This window comes from Trametes versicolor, assembly GCF_000271585.1.
Source record: "Trametes versicolor FP-101664 SS1 unplaced genomic scaffold TRAVEscaffold_5, whole genome shotgun sequence".
In the NCBI taxonomy this organism is placed as follows: Eukaryota; Fungi; Basidiomycota; class Agaricomycetes; order Polyporales; family Polyporaceae; genus Trametes; species Trametes versicolor.
This window is the reverse complement of record NW_007360325.1, coordinates 1,384,518-1,408,641: the sequence shown is the minus strand read 5'-3', so window position 1 is coordinate 1,408,641 and position 24,124 is coordinate 1,384,518. Positions and strand designations below refer to the sequence as shown.

General features: G+C 59.7%; 7 protein-coding genes across 7 annotated transcripts; 2 read left to right on the top strand and 5 right to left on the bottom strand.

The window, feature by feature from the left end:
• Positions 1-825: 825 nt before the first annotated feature.
• TRAVEDRAFT_46788 (glycoside hydrolase) lies at positions 826-2,554 on the bottom strand (the record flags this gene model as incomplete). Its single annotated transcript, XM_008039219.1, has 6 exons — positions 826-1,092; positions 1,157-1,308; positions 1,378-1,810; positions 1,863-2,142; positions 2,196-2,249; positions 2,301-2,554. 6 exons carry the CDS (start codon positions 2,552-2,554, stop codon positions 826-828), a joined length of 1,440 nt encoding a protein of 479 aa, XP_008037410.1.
• A 1,115-nt stretch (positions 2,555-3,669) lies between these two features.
• Positions 3,670-4,615, top strand: TRAVEDRAFT_36867 (uncharacterized protein; the record flags this gene model as incomplete). The annotated part of the gene is made up of 5 exons (XM_008039103.1): positions 3,670-3,755; positions 3,829-3,911; positions 3,983-4,133; positions 4,219-4,243; positions 4,325-4,615. 5 exons carry the CDS (start codon positions 3,670-3,672, stop codon positions 4,613-4,615), a joined length of 636 nt encoding a protein of 211 aa, XP_008037294.1.
• Positions 4,616-4,821: 206 nt separating this feature from the next.
• TRAVEDRAFT_166874 (uncharacterized protein) lies at positions 4,822-6,841 on the bottom strand (the record flags this gene model as incomplete). Its single annotated transcript, XM_008039619.1, has 2 exons — positions 6,552-6,841; positions 4,822-6,468 (listed from the first exon to the last, which is right to left on the bottom strand). The coding sequence occupies exons 1-2, from the start codon at positions 6,813-6,815 to the stop codon at positions 4,822-4,824; spliced, it is 1,911 nt and encodes a 636-aa protein (XP_008037810.1). The 5' UTR covers positions 6,816-6,841.
• Positions 6,842-7,966: 1,125 nt separating this feature from the next.
• TRAVEDRAFT_121062 (SRA-YDG) lies at positions 7,967-9,041 on the bottom strand (the record flags this gene model as incomplete). Its single annotated transcript, XM_008039618.1, has 5 exons — positions 7,967-8,083; positions 8,143-8,253; positions 8,304-8,356; positions 8,428-8,477; positions 8,806-9,041. The coding sequence occupies 5 exons, from the start codon at positions 9,039-9,041 to the stop codon at positions 7,967-7,969; spliced, it is 567 nt and encodes a 188-aa protein (XP_008037809.1).
• Positions 9,042-9,614: 573 nt separating this feature from the next.
• On the bottom strand, positions 9,615-12,231 carry TRAVEDRAFT_28625 (PP2C-domain-containing protein). The gene is made up of 10 exons (XM_008039045.1): positions 12,102-12,231; positions 12,001-12,022; positions 11,862-11,939; positions 11,690-11,785; positions 11,500-11,631; positions 11,356-11,432; positions 11,216-11,300; positions 11,108-11,164; positions 10,908-11,057; positions 9,615-10,857 (listed from the first exon to the last, which is right to left on the bottom strand). Exons 1-10 carry the CDS (start codon positions 12,102-12,104, stop codon positions 9,935-9,937), a joined length of 1,623 nt encoding a protein of 540 aa, XP_008037236.1. The 5' UTR covers positions 12,105-12,231; the 3' UTR covers positions 9,615-9,934.
• Positions 12,232-12,623: 392 nt separating this feature from the next.
• TRAVEDRAFT_71528 (uncharacterized protein) lies at positions 12,624-14,233 on the bottom strand (the record flags this gene model as incomplete). Its single annotated transcript, XM_008039617.1, has 2 exons — positions 13,602-14,233; positions 12,624-13,548 (listed from the first exon to the last, which is right to left on the bottom strand). Coding segments are annotated over exons 1-2 (1,548 nt in total), but the record flags the coding sequence as incomplete, so codon positions are not given.
• Positions 14,234-20,038: 5,805 nt separating this feature from the next.
• TRAVEDRAFT_46782 (uncharacterized protein) lies at positions 20,039-21,148 on the top strand (the record flags this gene model as incomplete). Its single annotated transcript, XM_008039218.1, has 4 exons — positions 20,039-20,080; positions 20,145-20,250; positions 20,304-20,395; positions 20,456-21,148. The coding sequence occupies 4 exons, from the start codon at positions 20,039-20,041 to the stop codon at positions 21,146-21,148; spliced, it is 933 nt and encodes a 310-aa protein (XP_008037409.1).
• Positions 21,149-24,124: the final 2,976 nt, after the last annotated feature.

The window sequence follows — 24,124 nt, the reverse complement described above, 5'->3', positions numbered from 1 at the left end:
TTGTGGTGACCCGCGCGCCAACACCTGACGTTGGGCGCAGACCTCAAACTCCGCCACAAGTGCAAGAGCTCCTGGCGGGTGGTCCCCCAACGTGCACAATCACTACTTCGCAGAACTGTGCCGTCGCTGACAGCGAGATGATACCACCTCCCCTCCCTTTCCCATTATCGCGAACGCCAAGCCGGGGACGTCGGCGCGAGACTCGCACATATCACGGTGCTAATATATGTAGGGTAGGCAACTAGACATCTAACCCCATGCATTGCGCATTGTGATTGAGTAGATCAACGCCTATGATGTAGAGGCAAACACGAGTGCATCGGCATAATATACCTCCTGCGGAAGTCGAGATGCGATCTGCCACAATAATCATCATTCAATCTGGACTAGAAGCTGATTTACACATTGTACGCCCATCGCACCCCGCTGAGGGCGCGTCAGTATGCGTCAGTATGATTTCATGAAGACGTCGCGCCGAACGCATCATGCATCGCGGCTTGAGGTGAATAAGCCTGCCTACCAACCATGCCCGGGCTCTGGGGCTCACAATACGCCCAGAAAATGAACGACTGCAAGGGCACACAAAGAGTTGAGGCTTCTTCTTTCCAATTTCTTCTGCCAAATGCGAAGTGCTAGTTACATGCAGGGGTACGGCGCTCGTGCGTATGTTACGTGCACGTGTATCCTCATGTCGAGCCCCGTCCAGCGGAGCATCCGAGCATGCCCCAACTATCTACGGCGGCGGCGACTCGAGGAGAGCGCCCACTGCTCAAGCCTACAACCCAAACCCAGTGAAAAAGAGAGTGCAGTGCCGCGACGTCACAGTTACTGGGACGACGCGGACGCGGTGAACGCGTTGTAGTTGAACGCGGACGGGTTCGGGTTGAACGTGTAGTCCGCGGGCTTGAGGTCGATGACCGTCGCGCCGTTGCGCACGAGCGTGCCGTGCATGAACCCGCCCGGGGTGAGGTCGAGCGAGAGCTTGTTCACGCCCGCGGTGACGGGGAACGTCTGCGTCGTCGTGTCCGACGTCGCGAGCGTCAGCTCCCCGTCTGCTGTCGCGAGAACGACCGCCCACAGCTTGTCCTGGAACTGCAAGCGCAAGCACGGGTTAATTCCTTGGGGTGAGGAGGGGAAGGGAGGGGAAGAGGCGTACCAGCTGGAAGTCCTTGGGCGCGCCGACGGGGTCGTTGGGCGTCGCGTTCTTCGGGTGCGGGCGTGCCCACATGACGAGCTGGTCCTTGGTGATCGGCGGCGCCTGGCCCGTCTTGAACTGCGTCGCGAAGTAGTTGGTGAGGTCGAGGAAGCCTACCGGGGCAAACATTGATGATGGTCAGCGTGCCTGTCTGATCGACAGATCGCGAAGCATGAACGCACCCTGGTGGTCGAAGCCGTTCACCCACGCGTCCGACCCGGGCGGCAGCTGCCCGTGGTTGTTCGGGCCGATGTAGTGCGACTCGCCGAAGTCGTTCCAGGTGACGATCTCGACGAGGGACACCTTGTCGCGGTTCGCGATCACGTTCTCCCAGCGCGAGACCCAGAGGTGCTCGTCGCCGTCGAAGACGAAGTTCTTGTTGAACGTGTCCGCGCCAAAGTGCGTGAAGAACCAGGGCGCGACGGCCGCCATGTACGTCTGCGCGCTGCCCTGCACGGTTGCGAGCTGCGTGATGTGCTGGTCGTCGGTGTCGAACGAGCCGATGAACTTCTGCAGCTGCGTTGCGCCGGACGCGTCGACCGCGTTCAGGTTCACCCCGGGGAGGAGCTGGGGGGCTTGGGCCGCGGAGAGGGTCAGGGGCCATCCTGAGTTGAACTGTTCGCGACTCGTCAGCAGAAGACTTTCCAACGTAACCAAAGAGACGCACGTTGAAGTCACCATCCATGACACCGGTGAAGGTGTTGAATGTGGCGGGGTCGATGAAGAACGACGGCACGAAGTGGACCTTGCCAGTCGTCTCCGGGTGCTGGGTGAACTGCGTCCGCCAGCCGCTGGGGGGGTCGGCTTGCCCGAACGTGCAAGCCTCGCCGGCGAAAGTAGAGACGAACGCCTTGCCGTCAACCTGGAGCTGGGACGGGCTGGTGGCGAACTGCATGGTGAGGTCGCGAAGCTTCGTCGCGTCATCCGCTGTAGTGCAAGGGAAGGAGCTGAATGAACTGGTTAGCATCTACAGCGCCAGCGCTAGTAATGACTGCCGTACCTCATGTCAAGCGAGAAGAACAACTTGAAGTCCAGCGCCTCTGCAGCTTGGTAGCTATTTCATGTGTTAGTAACCAATAGAATGAGAAGAAGGGAATGAACCTACGCGTTCTGTGCCTGGGTGGTGGTGAAGGGGTCATTGCCGACGTTAAGTGCGAAACCATCAATGCCGTTGGCCTTGGCCAGTGTCATGTCGGACGTCCAGTCGTCGACAGTGAACGCAGCAGTGAGGCCGACAATGTGGTGTGCCACGACGACCTTAGGGACGCCGGACTGGCGGGCGACCTTGAGGGGTGCGGCATTAACAAATGCGGCAGCGGCGAGGAGGCCGAGGGAGGAGATGGCGGATCTGAAATGCATGTGTGCGGCGGGGGTTCGTCGTAATGAGCGTGAGGAGAGTGTGAGGCGGAAGACGGCTAGCGTCGGAAGAAAGGAAATAAGCTTAGAAAGAAAGAGAAGACGTGCAGGAGAACGTTAGCAGCGCAGCTACCACGGACGGGGTTCGTCGGTGCGCGCCGTCCAGGCTTTATAGGGCGCGGACAATACGGCGGGTGCAACAATGATACCGAGGCGCAGACGCTGGGCCCGAGCCGGCAGGCGCACATCATGGGGATCATCGGGCGGACGTATATCGCCACAGCATTTGTGCTGATTCGCCCTGAGACGGTGTCGTATTGTTCTGCGTTCTTGTCCGCTTTCGGCTGTTTGCACTCCTTCCTGATCGCAAACACGCACAACTGCCTTATTTGGAACGGGCGCTCCCCGCTTGACGACCTGCACGGGCGCCTTCCACGCTCGCCTGCGAGAGGCTGCGCGAGGTTTTGATACGCCTCCTCACGGTCCGCAAAACATGAGTGATGTCTGCGGGCGTTGCTGTTGCGCGCCATCTCTCCTGGAAACTGCATTGCGGTTAACATCGGTCAGAGGCTGTACGTTCGGCGGTTGGCAACTCACAGCAGGCAGTCTAGACTCCAGAGCAGACTCGACCCGAGCCCCGTCCGTAAATCCCATGGCTCGAACGAGACGAACAACAAGGAGCTCGCGTCGGTGTTGGGACCATGTGGCGAGCTCATGGAGCGGAGGGGACTTGCTCTTGTTCTATCGGGACGTGTCTTCCCCTAGTCCGGACGTTGTTCTTGCATGACGTTTCGGTCATACCGTCTCGTAATTATCTGGCAGCGATAGACACCCGTGCGTAACCAGCGAGTCGAAGATGAACAATCTGAGGCCATGGTGGACGTTACAGTCAGAGACGCTTGAACTTTCAGAGTCGTTCCGTCCAAACACGTGTCTCCCGTCCCTCCGTTCCGGCGCCCGATTCGGATCGCAGTGGTACTGACGCGTCCCGTGTATCCGCGCGTCCCTCGGAACGGGGACGCGTCCTTCTCTTGACCATTACACATACAACGTAGTCTCCTCCCTCTTCAACATATAGACACAACATGGCAGCAGAACCTCGCCCACGGCGACGCAGCATGACCGATGCATTCTCCATCATCCGCGACCCCGACGCTGCAGCCGCCGCGCGGGGCGATCTGATGAGCATGCTCGAGCGGAACCGGTAAGGACCGCGAATTGCACCAGCCACCGCCTGTCGCCTGCGCTGACCACCCATGTGAAACGCACGCTGGTAGGGAGCGCGAGGCACGTCTCGACGCGTTCGCCGCCTCGTTGCCCAAACTCACCGAGCGCGATCTCGCAGCGCTCGGTCAGTCCGGTACGTCCTTATGCTCCTCGCACCGCTTGCTCCGGGTATGTCCTCACGCTGACACTCCCGCACCCTTGCAGACGGGAATTGCCCAATCTGCCTGACCTCGCTCCTCGCGCTCCTATCCGAGGAGGAGATGGCGCTCGCTATGGATTCACCTGCGCACCCCGTCGAGGAGCTGGGCGTAACAAAGCTTCCGCCACCATGCGGACATGTATTCTGCCGCAAAGAGTTGAGCACCGGCCGCGTCGCCTCGCGCACCGTCCCTCGTGCATAGCACACCACTAACTTAACTTTTTTTCCACGCTCCCCGTAGTATCCGCGGCTGGCTCTATCAGGGGGTGAGTACGGCATACCGGGTGTTATGAGGACGCCCAGGTCCACCTTATATCACATACTGACGGATCTTGTTGTCGCAACAGAATACGACCTGTCCGACCTGCCGCCGCCCCTTCATCGCCCCGGGAAGCGATGAGGACACGAGCGTCTCTCGGGAGGCAGCGCTGCTGGACGACCTCCTCAGCGGCGCGCTCGCACGGCCCATCCAGTTCGACGACCACTTCCCTTTCGACATCTTTCCGGGTATGCAGGGGCGGCCGCGGGATCCATCACAACAAGCGGCGGACGACGCATCGCACGGACCCGACGAACCGCGCGAGGCGCACTTCGATTACGACGACGACAGGAGCGCGTACTCCGGGATGTACTCTTAATTTCGTCTCTGCGGCGAGGCGGCGTCCTCTTCGTTCTCATCTTTGGATTCGGGTTGGGGGCTGTGGTGCGGCGTGCCTAGAGACGCTGCGGTATGCAGCAGTTTGAGTTCGATGTACATTATATCTATCTGTCATGTGCGTGACACGGGGGCTGGATGCCAAGAGCAGCAGCAAAGCTCTACAGGATAGTTTGCGTTCCTGGGGGGTTACAACACACTATGCAAAACCACTAACTCCCCCTCGCAGAGGCACAGAACAACCACCTTACCCTGCATCTTCATCAACCCAACGCCCAAGAGCGCCCCCGCAACTCCACCGCCAACTTTGAGCACCGTCTGCTTCGCCCAGTTCTCCCGCGGACCTACACCGCGGTAGATATACACGTTCCCACCGAGGTCCTGCGTGCCGCTCTCGAACGCGAACACCGCGTCGTGCGCGACGTGGTGCACGAAGCGCGTGTCCCGCTTCGACGCGAGCACGAACGCCAGCGCAGAATACGTCCCGGTGTGCGTCCACGCAGGCGAGTCCTCCAGACTGCCACCTTCTCCGTCACGCAGTGTGTACACAACCCCGTCGAGCCCGTTCTTAGCGACGAGGGAGGGAGGGAAGACGCCCGTGGCGCCGGGGAACGGCGTCGCAAGCACCGGCAGCGCCGCGTCGTCCGTGCGGTGTTTGCCATCCACACCCACCCATGTCGTACACGCGCCCTTGCCTATGGTCAGGTCGACCTCGTCGTCGCGCTCGCCCTGGCCCAAGCTTGGCACACCTACCCCGAGCCCACTCGCGTCCGGTCCCTCGCGCAGCGCAGCAGTATACTTTTCGAGCGACTCACGGATCGCATACAGCTCGCTCGGGTCCAACGTCTCCGACACCTCCTCCACCCCGGCGCTGGCGGAGTCAGAGAACACCTGCGGCCAGCGCGTGCCCTCGTGCGCCTTGTCGAGGTGGAGCGCGAGCACGCCATACGTGCCCGTCGCGGCACGGTCGAGCGTCCACACGCTTGTGCCGGGCTGGATGCCGTCCCACAGCTGCGCGAGGGAGAAGCGCGGTACGGGGATGGGCGCGTCGGCGGAGTCGTCGACGAGCACGGTGAGCGTGCGCGGGGAGAAGGCGACTTTGATGCGCTCTTTGGGTGTGTCGGAGGGGAGCGGGATCGCGAGCGTTACGGTGTCCTCGGTCTGTGTCCAGGAGTAGGGCGGGGGCTTGGGGATGTCGGCGGGTGCGGGCGTGGGCGTGCCGTCGAGGTTCTCGCCTGCGCGCGGGATCGGCGCGAGTTCGTCCGCAGAAGGCTCATATGCGGGCGCCGGAGCGACAGTGAGTGGAAGATATGGCGAGCTCCCAACGAAGAGGAAGGCCTGTCGGGTCGCGTCGTATGCAGTGTAGAGCGGGACGTCGTCACCACGCGTGTGCCATGCGATTTGGAGAGGTTGTGCGTCAGGCGACGAGGCGATAGGGAGCGCGATCTGGACGCCCCAGATATCGAATGTAACTGGGGGTGCTTTGTGGGTGTTCTTGGGTGGTTCGGGCGCGTTCGTAGGGTAGTGCTTGGAGGAGAGCACGGTGAGAATGCTCTGGCCGTCGGGGGATATTGCTTGGTGTAACCGGAAAGGCACAGAGGGGTGCGCAGATTCGTACGCGGGTGGAATAGCGAGCTCGTACGAGGCGAGGAGCTCGGCCGCGCCGGAGTCTCCGAGTCGGAAGGCGTAGAGTGCCCCATAACCGTCTGCCACAAGGAGGGAGGTCGCGTCCACAAATGCGGCGGACGGGTACTCGCGTTGTAGCGTCTCCGCGGCGGCGGACAGGATCGGCCTCGGCAGCTCGCACACGACTCTGAACGTGGGCGCGAGCGTGGTCTACTTGCGCGACGAACACCACGGAGTCAGCGTGTGTCCTGCGCTCTATGGTCTGAGGGGGCGTCAACAATTCCGGTACTCACCTCGTCCAGATCGACAACTACCACACTAAGCTCCGCGTCCACATACGCCGCGCGTCGCGATCCGCTACAAAGTGCAAGGTGGTTGTGCAGCACGCGGCTCTGCACCTCCTGGAAAGACAGCGGCGCGCGGCCGGAGACGTTCGTCTGCGAGAGCCTGTTCACCAGCGGGTGGTGTGTGGTGACCTCATCGTAGTCCAGCGGCGAGAACTTGTATCCGTCGAATTTCGGGTTCAAGAGGGATCGGTTGGGCGTGAATGTCGCCATGTCTTTCGCCGTGGTTCGGGGAGAACGGAGGACTTGAAGGTTGCGAGCCCATGCTTGCGGGAAGAGGAGCCGCTCTGTCTCGTAACGGTACATTCTCGGCGGGCCGAAGGTAGAGTAAGCGCCCGTTTCCGCGAATATAGTATTCGCAGCGTGGTACGCGCAGACGGTCCATCTTGCAAGCCATCACTCTCAATATTCTTCGATAAATGTGTTTGTTATGAAATGCGAGTCTCGGAGAAATTTGGGCGGCCAGGAGCTGACGCAGTCAATTAACTGCGTCCAGCTTGACCAAGTTGTGGTAGACGCAGAGCCTGCCCGCGCGGGCCCGTGTGTTCGTACGTACATACGATGGGTCCCGCCCATCGCGTCGTTCGTACTATACTGTAGCCAAGAGATTTGAGTGTAGCATTCAGATGTAAAAGCAGGAGTCTATGATACAAGACGTATAGCATAACAAAAGTTTAACAACACAGTCACAACATTCCAGGAAATACAACAGCAGGAGCGTAGCGGTCCAGCCGACGGGTATGTCAATGTATCCCAATCCAATCTTCACTAAATCCAACCCCGGTCTGGACTTCACATGGCCTTATGCGGGGACAGCAACACGAGGGGCCGACGTTGAACAGCTGCCTTCTGCGCCTGGGTAGCAGAGGAGTGCTTCAGCGCTTCAGCGCCGACCCCGTCCACTCCGCAAGCAGCGCGTGCACGTCGAGCTGCGGGGCGGCCGCGGGCTTAGCTGCTTGCACCGCTGCTGCCGAGAGCCTACGCTCAGCCAGTGCGACGTTCGTCGTGGGCGGGATGACGGCAGCCACAGGCGGCTTCTCTGGCAGGAGCTTCCGCATGGGCGGACTCTTCGAGCGTGTCGGCGGGCTCGCTGCGTTGTCCAACCACGCGTACTCGTCGTCGTCATCTTCGTCCTCACTGTCGGAGTCCTTCGGCCGCCGAATGAGGGGCCAGCCGTTTTGCATGAGCGGGACCGCCTTCGCTGTGCCCTTGCTTGTGCGTTTCGTGCGGGCAGGCGAAGAGTCGTCATCGCTGCTGCTGTAGCCTTCGCTGTCCTTGCCGAAGTGCTTGGGGCGCTCCCATTGGGACAGGTCGAGGTTCAGGGTACCCTGTCGGCGGGGGATGGGAGGTTGGTCTGGCAGGCGCTAGTCGACGACGCATATGAGAATTGGTCGCTTTTGGAGTGGGGAAGGGAGGGATACACATACCTTCAGCAAGTACTTGCATACTTGAAAGCCACTCTTGCCCACATCCATCCAAGCCTAGCGCAGTCCGAGTTAGCACACGCATCAGTTCATGTCATGGGATGAAAGGTGCATACGCTTTCAACGGTGTAGAGCCCGTCGTAACGGTACCCCTCCACTGGAGCAAAGTCGGAGCTGGACTTGTACCCGCGCACTACGCGCACGGGCTTCTTCGTCTGCGCGGACACCTATTGACATCTTAGCACTGTTAGGCACTAACAAAAGGCTTAGTACTTACCCGGAGGGACATATTGCGCGAGTTGTTCCAGCTTTGGTCGCATGTCTGTGGCCCTTCACGCGGCTATACAGAAAAACAGCGGTCAGTAGGGACATTCGTGTACGCACCCCGATATCCTATGGACCTACTTTCTCGCCATCCTTGGTGTCTCGGCCTCCACATCCGGTGTATGTGCTGTGAGAGATGCGCTGTCAGCTTCTGCGTGGAGTCATGGCGCACGGCAGGCCGAGTACGTAATAAGAAATTATCGCAAGTTGAGAAAGTGAGATAACGCGCCGGCGCGCCGGTCCCCAAAGGGCATTATATATTGGCTTGCATGGCGGTAGACATGGTCACAACAAAGGTAGGGAGGGGGAGGTAGGTTGGGAGCGGGTGGTGCCACAACTTTCGACGCATACAAGCTGAGGCACTGCGACCATTCTCTCGTTTGCAGAGGATGGCGCACATGAGCAGCGCTACCGCCGCCAAAAACGCGGGGAGAGGGGGAAACTTTTGTACTCACAATCTATATCCTTCATCTTTATCGTCCTCATACTGTCCAGAGAGGACTACGCTATAGCATCCTTCGTGCTTGTTTCCGTAGATGCCCGCGAGAATCCCGGAGTGCACAGAAGCGTGGTGCAGGAACAGCCTGATTGATTCGCATAAGACGCGTCGTTGTGTCCAAGAAACGCGTCGATGGCGGCAGAGGGCGCGTTGGTCGCGATGAAGTGATCGGGGAACTCTAGTTAAGTGCATGGTACTTCCCCGCGGGCTGAAATTAGGACGCACCTATTCTCGAACGTAGAGTTCACGGGGACGCCTGGGATGTCCCCGAAGACGTTCCTGCGGTAGGCACGGCGTACAGCAGCAAGGTTCGCACATGAGCGTCAGATGTGGTCGCCGTCCATTAAGGTATGTAGCGGTGTCAATTAGCGCAGTTGGACAACAGAAAATGGCTGGTGCAACTTACGCAGGCTGGGTGCGCTTGATGGATGGCTTGTTGTTGAAGCCCATCTCGGTGGGGTGTTTGAGGTCGAAGTTCAAGAGCAAGAGATGTGGAATTCCGCTACGATCGAGCGGGAGAGGTGATTATGAACAATGAGTAATGTCCACAGACGCCCACTGTCGATCGCCGCTGTTCCGTAGGCGCTTGTTGTGGCGTCAGCGCTCGACCCAAGATATCGGAAGCGCTCAAATCTGGATGCGCAGAAATCCATATTGGGGATTCTACTGAACGCCGGATGCAGGCCACCGCGCCCAGCGTGAACTCCTACTCAGAATCCTGCACGAGATCACACGGCACATAGCTGCAGCAGTAGACCGATACAGTTGAACGCTACATTCTATCCAGCTCGTCATGCATGTACAAACAGAGAGGAGGGGCACGGGGTAACCGGGGAGATACGTACAAGCCACATCAACTATGGACTATGAAGACACCAATGATTGCTTGGGGATGAGGACACGACGACACGAACGCGGGGAGCCGTAAAACGAGAACGGATGTGGGCTAGTCCGATCTGTGATAGATATCGACATGATGAAGGAGGCGTGAAGAAGGGGGCCCGGGACGAAAAAGAGACTACTAGCAGGGGATGTCGCGACATGATACAAACACCGGTGGATTAATACACTGCACATACACTACCCTACACCTTGAGCGGGCTCTCGCTCGCGTCCAACAGGCCCTCCGCCTTCACCGCCGCGCTCGGTGCGTCGCCGTCCGGGAGCGGCTTGAGCTGCTTCGGCGTTGCGTCCCCATTGACTGGCGGCGTCGGCGGCGGTGGAGGTGCCTCGCCATCTGTTGAGGATCCGTTGGCGGCGGTGTAGGTCGGAGACTCCGGGTCACTCGGGTGCTCGCCGTCGGCGTGCTCCTCGTGTTCGTGCTCCTCCGACTCGATCTCGTCCTCCTCCATGTCGCCCATCTCGACGTCGGCGTCGCTGAAAGCGCCCATGGCGTCCAGCTCTTGCAGCTGCTCCCGGAGGCTCTTCGTCATGTCGAGCTGGATCGTCCGCCCGCCAAAGCCGAAGCCAGCATTGCTGATGAGCGATCGCGCATTGCCGCCGTGACTCTCCGCGTCGTCATCGTCGCTGTCGTCATCATCGTCATCGTCTGGTGCCGTAGGAAGTGTGAGCGAACTGTCGCCCCCGAGGATGCTGGCAAGCCCGCCAAAAAGAGAATTCGAACCCTCGTTTGTGTTGCCCACTCGATCGCGCTCCTCCCGCTCCTGCCGTTCCCGCCGGCGCTGTTCGTAGGCCTCGCGCTTCACCTTGAACGACATGAGTCGGCTTGTTGAGTAGAGTTGCGGGATCGTCTCCGGGGTTGGGTATCCGTATTTGCTCTTCACGCGTTCCGTTACCCACTGGTACCACTCTTCCTCTGTCCGGCCATGGAGCAAGGCCACGACCATGATCGTCATGTTGTCGCAACCAATACCTGCGCCGGTGGTGGTATCGGGCGCTAGGCACAGCTCGCAGATCATTTCGCACAGTTCCGGCAGCTTACGCCCTTGAGCAATAAGGAGTCGCACGACGTTCACGGCCTGTTGTGATGTCAAGCAGTCCCAGATGCCTGATGATGGCGTCAGTCGGGGAAGCACGTGTTAAGAAGCAGGAGCATACCGTCGCAGGCGATGATGATAAACTCGTCCTCCTCAGTGATCTGGTGTTCCATGATTTCAGGATCGCTGGTGATGATCTGAGCCTCGGGTCGCAGAGACGCATTCTTCTTGTAGTCGAAGTCGCCCAACGCCCTGGCCAGCGCGAGATTACCTGTTATGAGAGCTTCAGTCTGGGGAACGCGCATAGAGCGAGCCACTAACCGTTTACACGGCCGTATTCGATGTATCCGCCAGCTGCCACAATGCGGTTCTTCTCCACTAAAAGCGATATTTGAGTGGACCGGAGGAACGGATAGAAATAGTGCACACCCTCATTTTGCGGCTTGTGGTCAATACTGAGAGCCTCCGCCTCGCCCTTGACGCTGATCACCGACCGCGAGTCACCTGCATTCGCCTGATACACTTGGTCAGGAATTGGGGTTTGTGTCGAGACACGGCACGACACGCACGACGTAGACCCTGCCCTCCTTTGTAACAAGCGCTGCGACCGCGGTGCAACCAGAGGCGTCCCGGGCGAAGTCAGGGTCTAGGGTAGGGGTGAGAAGCTGAATCAGACATTGGCTACACGTCGCAGGACGTTTGGGACGGCTCACTAGATCGAATGTCTTCATCGGTCCCAAGGAACGCGTTCTTCAGCGCGAGCCGGTAATCGTGTTGCTTATATGCCTCGTCCCGGACAAGACGGTGGTGCACGTTCTGCCCTGCGTACTTTGCGACCGCCGCGCCTGAATCACGCCGGATGTGAGGAGTGACCCCCAGGGGAACGTAGGGTCTGAAACATACCGCCATGGCCGTCGTATACTGCGAAGAACGTGTTCGTCTCGTCCTCCGATGGTGCGCCGTCCAGGTTTAGTTCGGCGGTATGCGCGTCTTCCATAGCTGCGCGCAACATCAGCACCCCATCCGGCGAGCGTAGTCCGCCCGGGAGACGGAGAGGAGAAAACGTCGTGCTTACTTATCCTCCATCCTTGCATCTCCGACACGCCGTACAGGAACTTGCCATTTCCGCCCTGCTGCGTCGTCTTGTCCGTGGCTGCAAGCACAGTCAGACATGCACGCCCCCCAGCACCACCCGCCCAAGCACCCATGCGCACCAGGTATAGAGAGGGTTTGACCCTGGAGACGAGGACCGGCGTAATTGGTTAGCACATGCCCCACACCCCGCGCGCGCCGAGAAAAATCGCCAATCACGCACCATCTTTCACGTCCTTGAGGGGGAGAAAAAACACGAGGGTCGTGGGGAGGAGAACGCGGCGGTCGGCGGGGGCAGCGGGGGTGAAAGCTGGAGTCTGGAGAAGGGCGGGGAGAGGTCGTGTGGTGTCTCGAGTCAAGCCGTGCGAGGATCTGTTGACGGCTGTTTGCGGAGCAAAATCTCTAGTAGCAGTTCGCAAGTGGTGAGTCCCGAAAAGGCAATTTTCCCCATCCACGCCGTAAGCGCGGCACCGGCTGCTCCAGAACGCGAGTACCGCCGGCACGCGCCATGTACAGTTGTCATTGCAATCACGCATCGGTTTATAGCACGCCCACCGCAATGGTATACAGAGAGCAAACGAACGCATAGCAATACAGGATGCAGGCAGAGCGCAACAGATTCGTACAGACACCACCGCCGGAGATAAGTAATATAAGATTACGGACCGGTACAACATTGTCGTCACCGCGCGCCGTCGTACATGTGCGTAAACAGGTACAGCAGCCCGTGCCATATGTCGATCACTTCTTCTTTGCAGACGTCGTTTTCCCCTTGCTCGTGGCAGAGCCGGCGCGCGGCACGCTCTGCTCGCGTCGCCCGGGGGGGCCTGGTGTTCGCGCTCGTGGTGGTGGCGGCGGCCCCGCTCTCCCGGTGTCCTCCTGCCCATCTTCGTCCGCCTCGCCCTCGTCGCTTGCAGGCACGGCCCGAGCCTTGCCTTTGCCTTTGCCCTTGCCTTTGCTCGGGTTCGCGGGAGTCTGACTCCTGCGGCGATGGGTATGCGCCGGAGCGTCATCGTCGGACGCCCGATCGCCACCGATCGAGTCGCCGTCGGAGAGCGGTCGGTCCTTCCCATCGAGTTTGAAAGAGACGCGCCGGCCTCTGGCCTTGCTGCGCTGACCAGGGGGTACCGAAGCGGGGCGCAATATTGGAGAGGAGTCCATGGGAGAGGACGGTATCGGCGAGGAAGGCGGGAGCGTGCCGCTAGAGTAAGCAGGATCGAACCAGTACGGGTAGGAGTGTGGATAGTGTGTGGGGGTAGAGTACGTCGACGACCGAGATGGCCCCGCTTCCGAAGACGGCATATCGAAGCCTTGAGAGTGTCGGGGATGGTGTCCTCGGTGGCTCGGCGTTTGAGGCATCCCGTAGAACGGTGGTGGAGGGCCCGGATGATATGCGGGACCGGATGGGGGCGACATATGTGGAAACAGCCCGCCTGAAGCCATGAAATACGAAAACATCGCCATAGCTTGTGACTGCTGCAACGACATTGGAGGGAAAGCCGGATGCGGAGGATGAGGAGGATGAGGACCATGGGCGACGCTATTCGCACGCGTGTGATCGGGTCGCTGGGCGTGTGGTGGGTACACGGAAGGATATAGGGATAACGCGGGTATAGGTGCCTCTGATCTGGCACGGTGATGGCTGCGACCTGCTGGCACCAATGGACGGTCTGTTCGTCTTGACTCAATATCATGCAGGATACAATAACGCAGCACGACGTACCGTCTTCGTAGTCGGTTTGTACAGGTGATGATGTTGGGGGTGCCGTGGCGGAAGAGTACCCGGAAGGTCGTCCCGAGGCGCGATGTGGCGGCTTCCGAGCTGCAGGTCCGGGAAGCGATGGTTTCTCGGGCGAACCGCCGGAAGAGGATGAGGAAGCCACTCTCCGGCGCTTACGTCCTTTCGGCGGGACAGGTTGCGGCGAGCAAGACTCTTCAGAGACGCTCCGCGTTTGCAATGGAGTACGCCGCGAACCTGAAGGGACCGGCGGGGGTTCCGAAGTGACGGCACCAGAAGCGACTTCCTTGCCTTTCCTCTGGGTCAGGTTCGAAGGCCCTGCCTCCTCATTCTGCCTTGCTTGCCGCAAGGCTCGGGATCGTACGGACAGTGGCACCTCAGGTGAGTCTGGACGAACCGGCGTCTTGCCTCGGTGGGACCCCGTGCGAGGAACCATGATGACCACTTCGGGCTTCATGCTGGCTCGCGATACCTTTGTGGACATCTTCCGTGCAGACGAAGCGACGTTTGGAACGGGAGAGCTTAGCGGGGAGTTGTCATGCTCGCTTGTTTTCTCTGAGTCGCCGGCCTTGCGAGGTGTCGGGACATAGCGTGGACGGGGCCGTGGCATTTTCGGGCTAGGTGTCTCATTTCGGACAGCGACTATAGCCATGTCAGGAGGGTTACTAGGCGCAGAGCACGAAGAGCGAGGGGGGGTCAACAGCTGTAGAGCCTGCGGTGATGCCGAACGTGGTCGCAAAGAGACTTGTAGCTGTGATTTTGACTTTGCCCTGGCCCTCGGTTGCGACTGGGAGCGTGGAAGAGAAGGCGCCACGCTCTGTATGCGCGCACCCGACTGTGGTCGCCCCCGTGGTGGGGACGCGGGAGATGGTGAACGCGAGAGTGTCAAGTCAATCAGATCGTCAGGAGGGGGGACGGAACGTCGTGGGGGTATGGGTGTGTCGTCGATAACCCATTCAGCAAGCTCATCGTCAGAAGAGTCATCCTCAGCAGGTCGGGGTGGGGGTCGTGATTTGGGACGTTGGGGCGTAGGTCTTGTGGGAGATAGAGAGCGCATGGCCTCGCTTGCTGAGTCGCATTGGGTAGACGGAGGTAACTCCTCCTCGGAAGGAATAGATTCCTCCTCGTCTGTCGGTCCGTCTGTGTTGGCGAAGCCATCCTCCTCCGGACCCTCATCCCCCTCATCTTCATCGTCTCCATAGAGCTCTTTCCTCTGCTTTTCCGCCTCCTCGAATTCCCGGAAAGCTTCGGCGTCTTCTGGGTTCTGCTCATCCGCGGGTGGCACATACCAGTTTTTGTAGTATTGCAGCTTCTCCTGGACGGCAGACTCGACCGGCGGAGGCGAGATGAGATCGAGCTCGTCCGCTGACTCCTCGTCCTCCGGAGCGTTCTCCTCCCCCGCGCTGATCTCGGTTTCGTCCTCCGCGCCCTGGCTGCTGGCGTCGTCCACACCTGAAGACGCAAATGAGCCGATTTCATATGATTGGACGGCGGCGCGCGTGACGCCACGGTCCTTGATAAAAGCGAGGTCGCGGAGGTCCACAATATCGTCCTCATCGAGCGGCTTGTTATATCGCGTAGCAAGATCATCCCAGAATGCAAAGAGACGACTACTAGACTCTAGACGAAAGTCACGAGGCTGTGGCGGTGGTGGACGAGAGGAAGCAGAGCTAGAAGGCGTAGACGAGAGTCTTGGTCGTTTGAAAGGTGCAGGTCGGTCAGGAATGCGCGGAAACACGCGCGAGCCAGGCGGCGACGCAGATGGGGTGATGAGCGGAGGCCGCAGCGGTGGTGGTGGGACCTTGTCGACTGGCTGGGTCGGACGGCCGTCCATAGATGATAGCGTCGACGGCGAACTCGCGTTCAGCCACACCGACACGCTCACCCAAGCCAAATCGGCAATCGCCTTTCAACCAGCACGTGACCGCATTGTCCTCCTGCGCGTCGCGTCAGTGGCGGTGCTCGCGCTCTCTCTCTCTCTCTTGTCGCTCTCTCTCTCTTGCTCTCAGAGATCTCTCAGTGAGTGACGACTAAAACAGTCAAAAATTCCCCCACTCAGACAAACAACTCCCAGTCAGAACAATGCTTTCGGCATACTCTGAACGGACAGCTCTCGACCCACCAAGTTGGCGCGTCCTTAAACGACAACGCACTCTCATTCACGGTCAGGAAACTGTTGATCGAGGGTGTGCACTCACCCGCACCAAGAGTTCGAATCATCCTGGCAAATTTCTACCACCGCTGTCAGCGCGTGTATTCAAGGAGTAGGTGCCAGCGGTCTTGCAACACCGCGCACTCCAGACCGTTCGTAGGCTCGTGCGCGAAGAACCGCTGCCGAAACGATCCCAGCAGCGCGGAAGAACCGCTCCATAGTCGATTTTAAGTGTCCGTGAGGTGATTCGGCGGGTCAGACGCCCTTGAGCTTCAAGAAGTTGTGGCCGGTGTATGTCCCTGAGCCCTGGTCTTCGTCTCGCCGGTCCGTCTTGAGCTGGACCGCGAAAAGGTACTCTGCATTTGCTAACGAGCACTCGTCGTTGTGTATCATTGGTAAGGCTGTGGCTTACTTCGAGTTCTCGTCCACTAACTCTGGTTCCATCTCAAGCTCTCGTGGGACCGGCACCAATGGAGCACGATGTGCCAACTAATCCCGCGCGTTCCGGCCCCATGCCACAACCGACGACAGCTGTTGACCGTGCATGCTCGGGTCGAGCATCATCTTCAGCGTCGGTTCGACAGCTATATATCGCAGACGCTCTCGTGTTTGGCTCATCCTCCGGTACGTGTCCTGCAGTCGGGCCCGTATGGACTTGATAGAAGCCAGTGAAGATGCTCACCATCCAGAAACGGTCGCCCGAGGTCCAACAGGCATGCCAGGTCAGCTGGGATCGGCTCCTGGCGGCGGGGAAGATGTGGTCAACGCGCTCAATGCCGCGCATCACATGTGCTAAAAGTCGCACGCGCTAACCAGAAGTACGTGCGCAAGCACACGCGGAGGGGGGGGTACCCGGTCTCGGTACTTGATGAGTGTCATCACGTCAAAACAATGCGGGGCGCGACCTGACTACATGGTTTTTCGGCACAACGACTCTCACTAGTGCGACTCAGTTCCAGTGGGAGTCGTTGGCCTCCGTGAGGGTCGCTCTCACCAATCTGGCGTACATGGCCATGACCGCCACACACTTTCCCAGTCTCGTAAAGTTGACGTTCGACATCGGAACTACACACCTTGCATGAACGCTGCGTGCACTCGGCACACGACCAGTTGCGCTTTGGTTACGGCAGTGGCACCTCCTGTACAGGGACGCAGTTGACGGCGTTGACACAAGCACAGTAATCCAGGGAAGAGACGCCCCAGAAGACCGATCGATACGACAGCACCCAACCACAGCCCGTGCAGAGGTCTTGTGCCACCACCCGCGGCGTGCTTCTGGGCTCAGGGCTCGTCGCAGCGAATCCATCGAGCGCGCTGCGATCATGGCCACAGCGTGCCCTACACGAGGATTGGAAGCCCCGCCCGGCTTCGTGCGCCCCCCACTGCCCAAATCCTGCACCTCCCCATCCGTCAGCGGGCCTACGACAGGAGGCTCTCTCTCACACGCCCGCGTCCGCTCGTTGACAAATCGAGCCATCAGCGCGACTTTTGCCTGGACAGACAAGAAATGAACGCTGCTCCCATCGATCCATGGCCTGCTTTTCGGCATCTATCCTCCCTGTCCGCCCAGGCGCCTTAATGTTCGTCGGGGACGAGCATGATGTCTCGCGACCACTCTTTCAAGATCACATCCGCGCTGAGCAGAACGGTCGGACGTGTGAAGCGTCACTGTTAATCGCCGTCGAGCGTTCCACACCAACGCCGATGACACACACAGACTGATGCCTCCCCTCCGGCATTCATGACTATCTGCACCCATCTAGTCGGATTGCCATCCTGGTCCTTGGTGCGCTTCGCAATCGCCGTCGCCATTTGGAGGGCATACAAGGCTTATATGCCAGCCGCTGCTTTCTGGAAAACCGGTCGCCAAAAAAGCCCCCACTTCGACGCGCGACTTCGCAGCCTCGGAAATGAACACAAGAAGCGCACGGGACTCGAGGGCGTCATGACGTCGGCGAGGCACGCGCAGCCTCGGCCGGCCGTGGCAAATACGCAACAGGCGCGTTCATCGTAAGCGACGCAGGCGCGAAGGCGGAGCAAGAAAGGACGTCTCAGCCTCTAGAAGCTGGAGCTCAGGAGACAACACGCTACGGGAGCTGAGGCTGCTCTGTAAGGCCGTGCATACGAAGGTGAAGAGCCACAAAGACACGCACGATACGAGTCCGGGCATGAGACGGCTACACGGCGATCCAGGCGTTGCTGGGAGCATAGGTGAGTTCTGGGACGTTCTCTGTGCACGATGAGAGGATGCAATGTTGCGGCTTGCCGAAGAGGGAGAGCAGCGGGGGCGCACGTTCGTAGACCCTTCGACAATGCAGCTGGCCACCGTTGCAAGTTCTCTGCTTTCTGTGGCGCTGCTGGGAAAGCACCGAAGCGCATCGCGCAGCGTGCAAGCCGAGCAGCGTCGCATCGCATTCAACGACGTTCATTGTTCCCCGCCACGAGAGGGGGTTAGCGCACCGCCGAAGGATCTGCGATGACGGTGCCGCCCAGGCCCCGTCGCAGTGAAACAGAGCAGGCGGCCAACGGGAGAATGCCCGGAGATGTTGCCCAGGGAGATACCCGTGCTCCCCCACAATCTAATCCGGGCACTGAATGCAGCGATAGCGGGGCATCAGCACAGATACTAGATGCCCAGATAGCGTGCGTACACCCAGCTATCCGCTATACATGTCGCAGTCCAGCTCCCAGGCACAGCGGCTGGCCACGCCCGGGAACGCAAGTCGGGCGGGATTTGTCAGGCGGGGACGCGCCGCAACCGTACTGCGACGATCCCAAAAACGTTCGTGGTGCGGCTGCGGCCCACCCGTTCCGTGGCGTGAGGACGTGCACATGGGGGCTACAGGAAAATGCGAGGGGCCCGAGCGGGGCCTATGAGCTTGCGCTCGAGCGTCGAGCATCGTCGTCTACCGCGGTGCGTTAGAATCGTGAATCCGGCCTGCGGTGGGTGGCGTCCCTGGAAGTAATGATCCATGGGTACGCAGGTGGACGTTCTGCACACTAGACCTCACCCGCAGGCGGAAGAAGTTCATGATTTGCGCTGCGAACATGAGCCAAAGGTTGTGCGGCCAAGCTTGCGTCGCGCTCGTCGGAGAGCACAAGACCAGGATGGTTCCGAGGTAGAGCGCGGCCGAGTATCGGCGCGCGCTTTATGGATGGCGCAATTGAGGAGCGCATCGGGTTCTCGTCCTTTCACGCATTTCAAAGCTGTATGCCGTTTCCTTCTGCATCGTCACTTGAAGCACGATTGTCATGTGCTTGGAAGTCACACGAGCGGCACGCACACGCACATAACGTTAGAGTTACGGTTTGTGCGGCGTTTCCGTACGTAAAGAGGTCTCTTTAGACTGGGCCTAGATGAGTCCAAGGCGTTGAGAAGACGTTTAGGACGTACCATTTGCGCCACAGCGACTAGCGCATGAGAACAGAACGCAGAAAATTTTGCAAAAGGTTCCTCATCAGCTACAGAGGTCGGCCTAGGAACCCGGTCCCGAAGTATCCACGAGGTTGAGATTTAGACATTATACATTTGCGGAGACGACGGCGGCAGAGAACCTGGTTGCCAGAACAAGAAAGGCCGCTGTGGCTGAACCAGACACAGGCGTGACGAAAGGACGGTCACCGGGCGGTAGCGGTTGTGTCACGAACAACTCACCGCCGCGCGACAAGCCTGTGTCTAATTTGGCACCACCATCTACCACCAGGATGACTGCAAGGCCACCCTGAACCTTACGCTATACACTCGAAGGTGAGTGCTGGACCATCGACGTCGATGCTTCTCGAACGCTCGTCTGACCACTCATCAGCGAGACCGAGGCGCGTGCGATGCCAGTTTATGGCCACTCAGGGACCCGACCTGCCTCCTGGCATGGATACGGTGCATCTCACGAAGACGTCGCAGCGATCGTGACGCACGTCCCAGTCGCGACCCATCATCCCCCTCCCGGCCGCCCAGCCCCCGCGCGTGCTGCTGTGGCTTATCGCTGCGCGAACCATGCCCGTTCAGGATGCCCGCAGTTCTGCCGAAAGCCTCCGCCCGCCCTGCGGCTTCTATTGTAACACGGGGCATTAGCTCGGGAACGCTCGTGTGATCACGTCGTGCGCGCATCCCAGATCCCCAGATTCGCTCGTCGTGCGCGCGCGGCGTTCCTGCGCACTGCTCGCGGAGGTATATTATGTCGCCAGACGCGGCCATCGAGCTTCAACCCGCCACTCGAGCTTCCGCCGCCTTCTCTCAGACTTCCCCTTCGCTACCGCTACCGCTACAGACATGGCTTCCACCGCCGTGCACATGCCCAGACCCACCGTTAAGGTGAGTTGCCTATGACATCATCACATCGCATCCTCCTGCTCACTAACTCGTCTATGTTTTACAGCGTGCTGCTCTCACTTGGCCCGGCGACTCGACGCGTCGGAGCCACTTCGAGGACTTCCTACGTGAGATCGGTGCCGACCCAGACTCGACGCACCTGTGCTGCAAGGGTACGTGTGGCCAACACCTCGACTAGGCTTCTAGCTAACGCAGCGCACAACAGGCACCTCGCCGCATCCGCATGGCCATGTGCATACGCACAAGGGATCGACAACTTCTCTGGGATCTAAAGCCAGATTGTCCCCGTCGCGCACGGTGAGCGAGATCTCAGATCACCGCAAGATACCACCACTCAATGCCGGATCTCATGTGCAGGGCGACAAGGCGCGCGCTTCCCCCGAGGGCGCAAGCGGCCACCACCACCACCACTCCCAGACGCAGGGTCGCACCGCTATGGCCCGGGGCCGCACCATGTCCACGCCCAGGGTCGCGGCCCCGATGAGCCCCGCGATCCCCATCGCTCCAAAGAGCCCCGCGCTGTCGTACATCGACCTCGAGACGCACGACGCGACGCCGTCGTTCAATTACCTCTCCTCTGCCCGCGATGCACTCCTCACCGTCGTCGGCAGCACGCCCGTCGATGAGCGCCCCTCCCGCTCGCCCACCCGGAGCTTCTTCCGCGACCGCGCTCCCGTCTCGCGTTCGCCCGACTCCGACTCGAGCCCGCCGCCCTTCCCCTCAGCCTCGGAGCGCTCCCGCTCCTACACCCGCAACCGCTCGGCGAGTCGCACGCCGTCGATCGACTCGCTCGACACGGCTTCATCCTCGGAGGCGCCCGCGACCCCGCGCATGCACAACAACGTGCTCGCACACGAGCTGCCGTCGCTCGACGACCTCGAGCGGGCCTCGCGCTTCCGCGTCCAGAGCACGTGTACGCACTGCCATCGCGCAGGCTCGAACTTCCCGAGCTGCGCGAAGTGCGGCGAGCGCTGGTGCTCGCGCGAGTGCCGACGTGCATCGACGAGCGTGCATGCGCACGCTTGTCACGGACGCGCTGCAAGCGCGTAAACCGCCCCGAGGAGAGGTACCAGGGCGGCGGCGAAGGGGAGGGGCCCAGGTGCGCACTCAGACTGTGACATTAGAGTAGAGTTCCAGCATAGGGCCGGGGACAGTACATACAAGTGCGCGGGTTGTGCGGGCCTGGTGACAGGATCGCCGGGGCGCGTCGACTGGTGCTGAATATCATATGATCTGTATCGCTAGTGCCATTACTGCATATACACGTCGTTCTCATGCACCCCTGGGTTGCGGTGGCTGCTTCGTTCCCGTAAGACGGGCCCCCGCACCGCTGCTTCTCCCGGCACGCGATGGGTAACGATGAGACGCGGTGGGTTCGCGAGAGGGCTGCCGTATTTGGCTTTCTATAGATGAGCGGGTACAATAAGTCGAAGGGCGTCCAGTTGGGTAGAATCGCGGCCTACTAGAGACGGCTGACGGCCCCAGGTGCTCCCCGGGTAGTGTGTTTTCCTGCGTGTTCACTATCGCTCGGAGCGCTCTTGTTGGGAGGTTCTGCCAGTACTAGCTAGGTAATACATCCTGATTTTAGTCAATCCCCGAGATCTCCGTCTCCACGTAGTCTCTGGTCAGGAACCGTTAGAAAAGTCGTTCCATGTTCATGATTTCCAAGTGCTTTTGTATGCGTAACATGCATACATTTCCGGACACCGTACCGGGGGGAAGATATACGCAAGTTGTTTGAGGTTATATACTTGGCAGAGCCAGCTGCACGTACCAAAAGTTCTGGCTGCGAACTCGCAATCGATATAGTACAGTACTGGTCGCACCTTCGCAATATTTTGGTCCTGATGTGAAACACTAGACATGAGATGGTTTCCAGAAAGATCAGCTGTTCCAAAGATATTTCAGTGGATGTGTCTAGCGATGCAGAACCAGCTGAGTGATGGTGTTTATGCATGCCATTCTCATGCACGTCTGAGCTGAAGGGGTGGACTCATTCCCATGAGACGGGCATCCGCACCGCTGTTTCTCTCGGCATGGCACGGGATAACGATGGGACGCGGTGGGTTTGCGAGATGGCTGCCGTATTTTGTCTTCTGGCGATGGGCGGGTACAGTTGTAACAGTACTTACATCAATATCGAATGGCGTCCAGTTGGATAAAAGCGAGGCCTAGATGGTGGTCGATGTCAGCAGGTACTCCCCGGGTAGTGTCATGTCCTCGTTAAACCCAAGCAGACCGTCATACTATCATAGGCTTCAAACGGGTATTTTCATCGCGTAACAAGTCCGTCCTCCGCCGTCATCCTGGTGGTGTTCAGGCTCTTTGTATGTACTCCTATCGCCGTACTACTCACCGGTTACTTTGGGTACCCTCTTTCTTCGTTCCCATAAGACGGGCCCCCGAACGGCCCGGCCGTTCCTCTCGACGAGGGATGGGACAACGATGGGACGCGATGGGTTCGCCGCGAGATGGCTGCCGTATTCGTCTTCTGGCGATGAGCGCGGGTACCATACGTCGAAGGACGTCGAGTTGGGTAAAATCGCGACCTAGACTGCGGCAGAAGACGGCAGGTGCTCCCCGAGTAGCGTGATTTCCACCTCTCGCTCAAGCAGATCTCACCCGTTGAGGCAAAACACCCGTCTGGGAGAAGCTCCGAGTCTAGCGGAGAGACTCCGTGATGCATGCCTATTTGGCGGCGAGACGATTAGCAGAATCGGCGGATAGGAGCTGCCCAAGTTGTGTGGACGCACGCATTCGTTATCGTGTCGTCTGTTTGTGGTCATTCGCATACTCGCTCTGTGAAAGATGTGTCGCCAGCGCAGATGTCACCGTATTAATATCTGCTCTGTTCCCGTGCTATCGCTTAGCGCAGAGATTAGTGGTCGTGTGCCACCCGTCCACCAATAGAATTGTGCTGACGGCGAAGGCGGCAACGTTCGTTCTGTTCTGCGGTCAACAGGACAGAAGCCGTAGACATGATTGTACGTACGGCGCTGGACGTCGCAGATAAGGGGGATGCGCTGGGGCCTACTGGAGCATGGCCAAGGGCGGCGATTGTTGGAGCATCTGGAGCGCGCCGTCGGTGAGTTTTCGTATAAAATTCAAGGGCGAGTTCGTTGGGAGCATTCGACGCAGCTCTCTCCCCGCGTTCTGCATTTTATCGAGGATAGCTGGTGTTTTGCCGGCGGGGAGGATGAGCTGGGCGATCGGGGCTCGAGCGCGGAGTCGCGGCAGAACGGGCCGCTCGATCAATTCAGGGCCAGACGCCCGCCCGTCGCAGGGGAAGCTTGCGGTTAGACGCCCGGAGCTCGCCTCGGGCTATGACGCTCTTTTCGATCTTTGCGATCGCCCTCGTCGATGCTGCTCACGGGGCAGCCATGGCTCGGTGTCCTCTACACCTGTCCTGGTTCTCGCTCGCTGCCCTGCGCCAGCCCGCTCTCTCTCCTGCGCCAGCGCCTATTCCGCCGCTCGCCGCTCGCTCGACACTCAATTCACGTCGATCGCACACTCGTCTCGCGGTCCTCGTCTGCGCTCCCCCACCTCCAGCCGCTCGCCCCTCCCAGATGCCCTGTGTCCCTCCCCTCCCTCGTCCCCCTCGCCCGTCCCGTCATCTCGTCTGGCGGGTGCGACAAGTACTTAGATAGTGCGCCAATCGAACTTCATGTGTGTTCTCACCTCCGCCCTGCCACAGCTCCGCTCACAGCAGCGCATTTACAGCCCTAGAAACGCGTATTTTGCACCTTCCCGCCGGGCGAGTGCACAAATCCGGCGTGTAGCTCGCCCAAATGGCGTGTATGCGTCGCCCCGACACGCCCCTGTAACCGTTCGCGGTATGGAGCCATGGTCATGCGCCAAATACGAATGCGGCAGCCTGTGCACACACGCCCCGCGCCTGCGCCCGTCTTAGTGTGCACCTCCCGCAAGCTCGGAGTTCGTTAATAATTGTATCTTGATGGCGTCTCCACATCCGCGAAGCCTCCCCGCGCATCCCCCGCCCTGCACGTCGTCCAAGTGCCGGCGCCT

Excerpts from the sequence above, each read along its gene's own strand:
- TRAVEDRAFT_28625 (XM_008039045.1), bottom strand. Across the intron at positions 11,433-11,499 it reads CGATGAAGACATTCGATCTA|ACCCTGACTTCGCCCGGGAC; the intron begins GTGAGCCGTCCC and ends CCCCTACCCTAG. Across the intron at positions 10,858-10,907 it reads TATCATCATCGCCTGCGACG|GCATCTGGGACTGCTTGACA; the intron begins GTATGCTCCTGC and ends CGCCATCATCAG.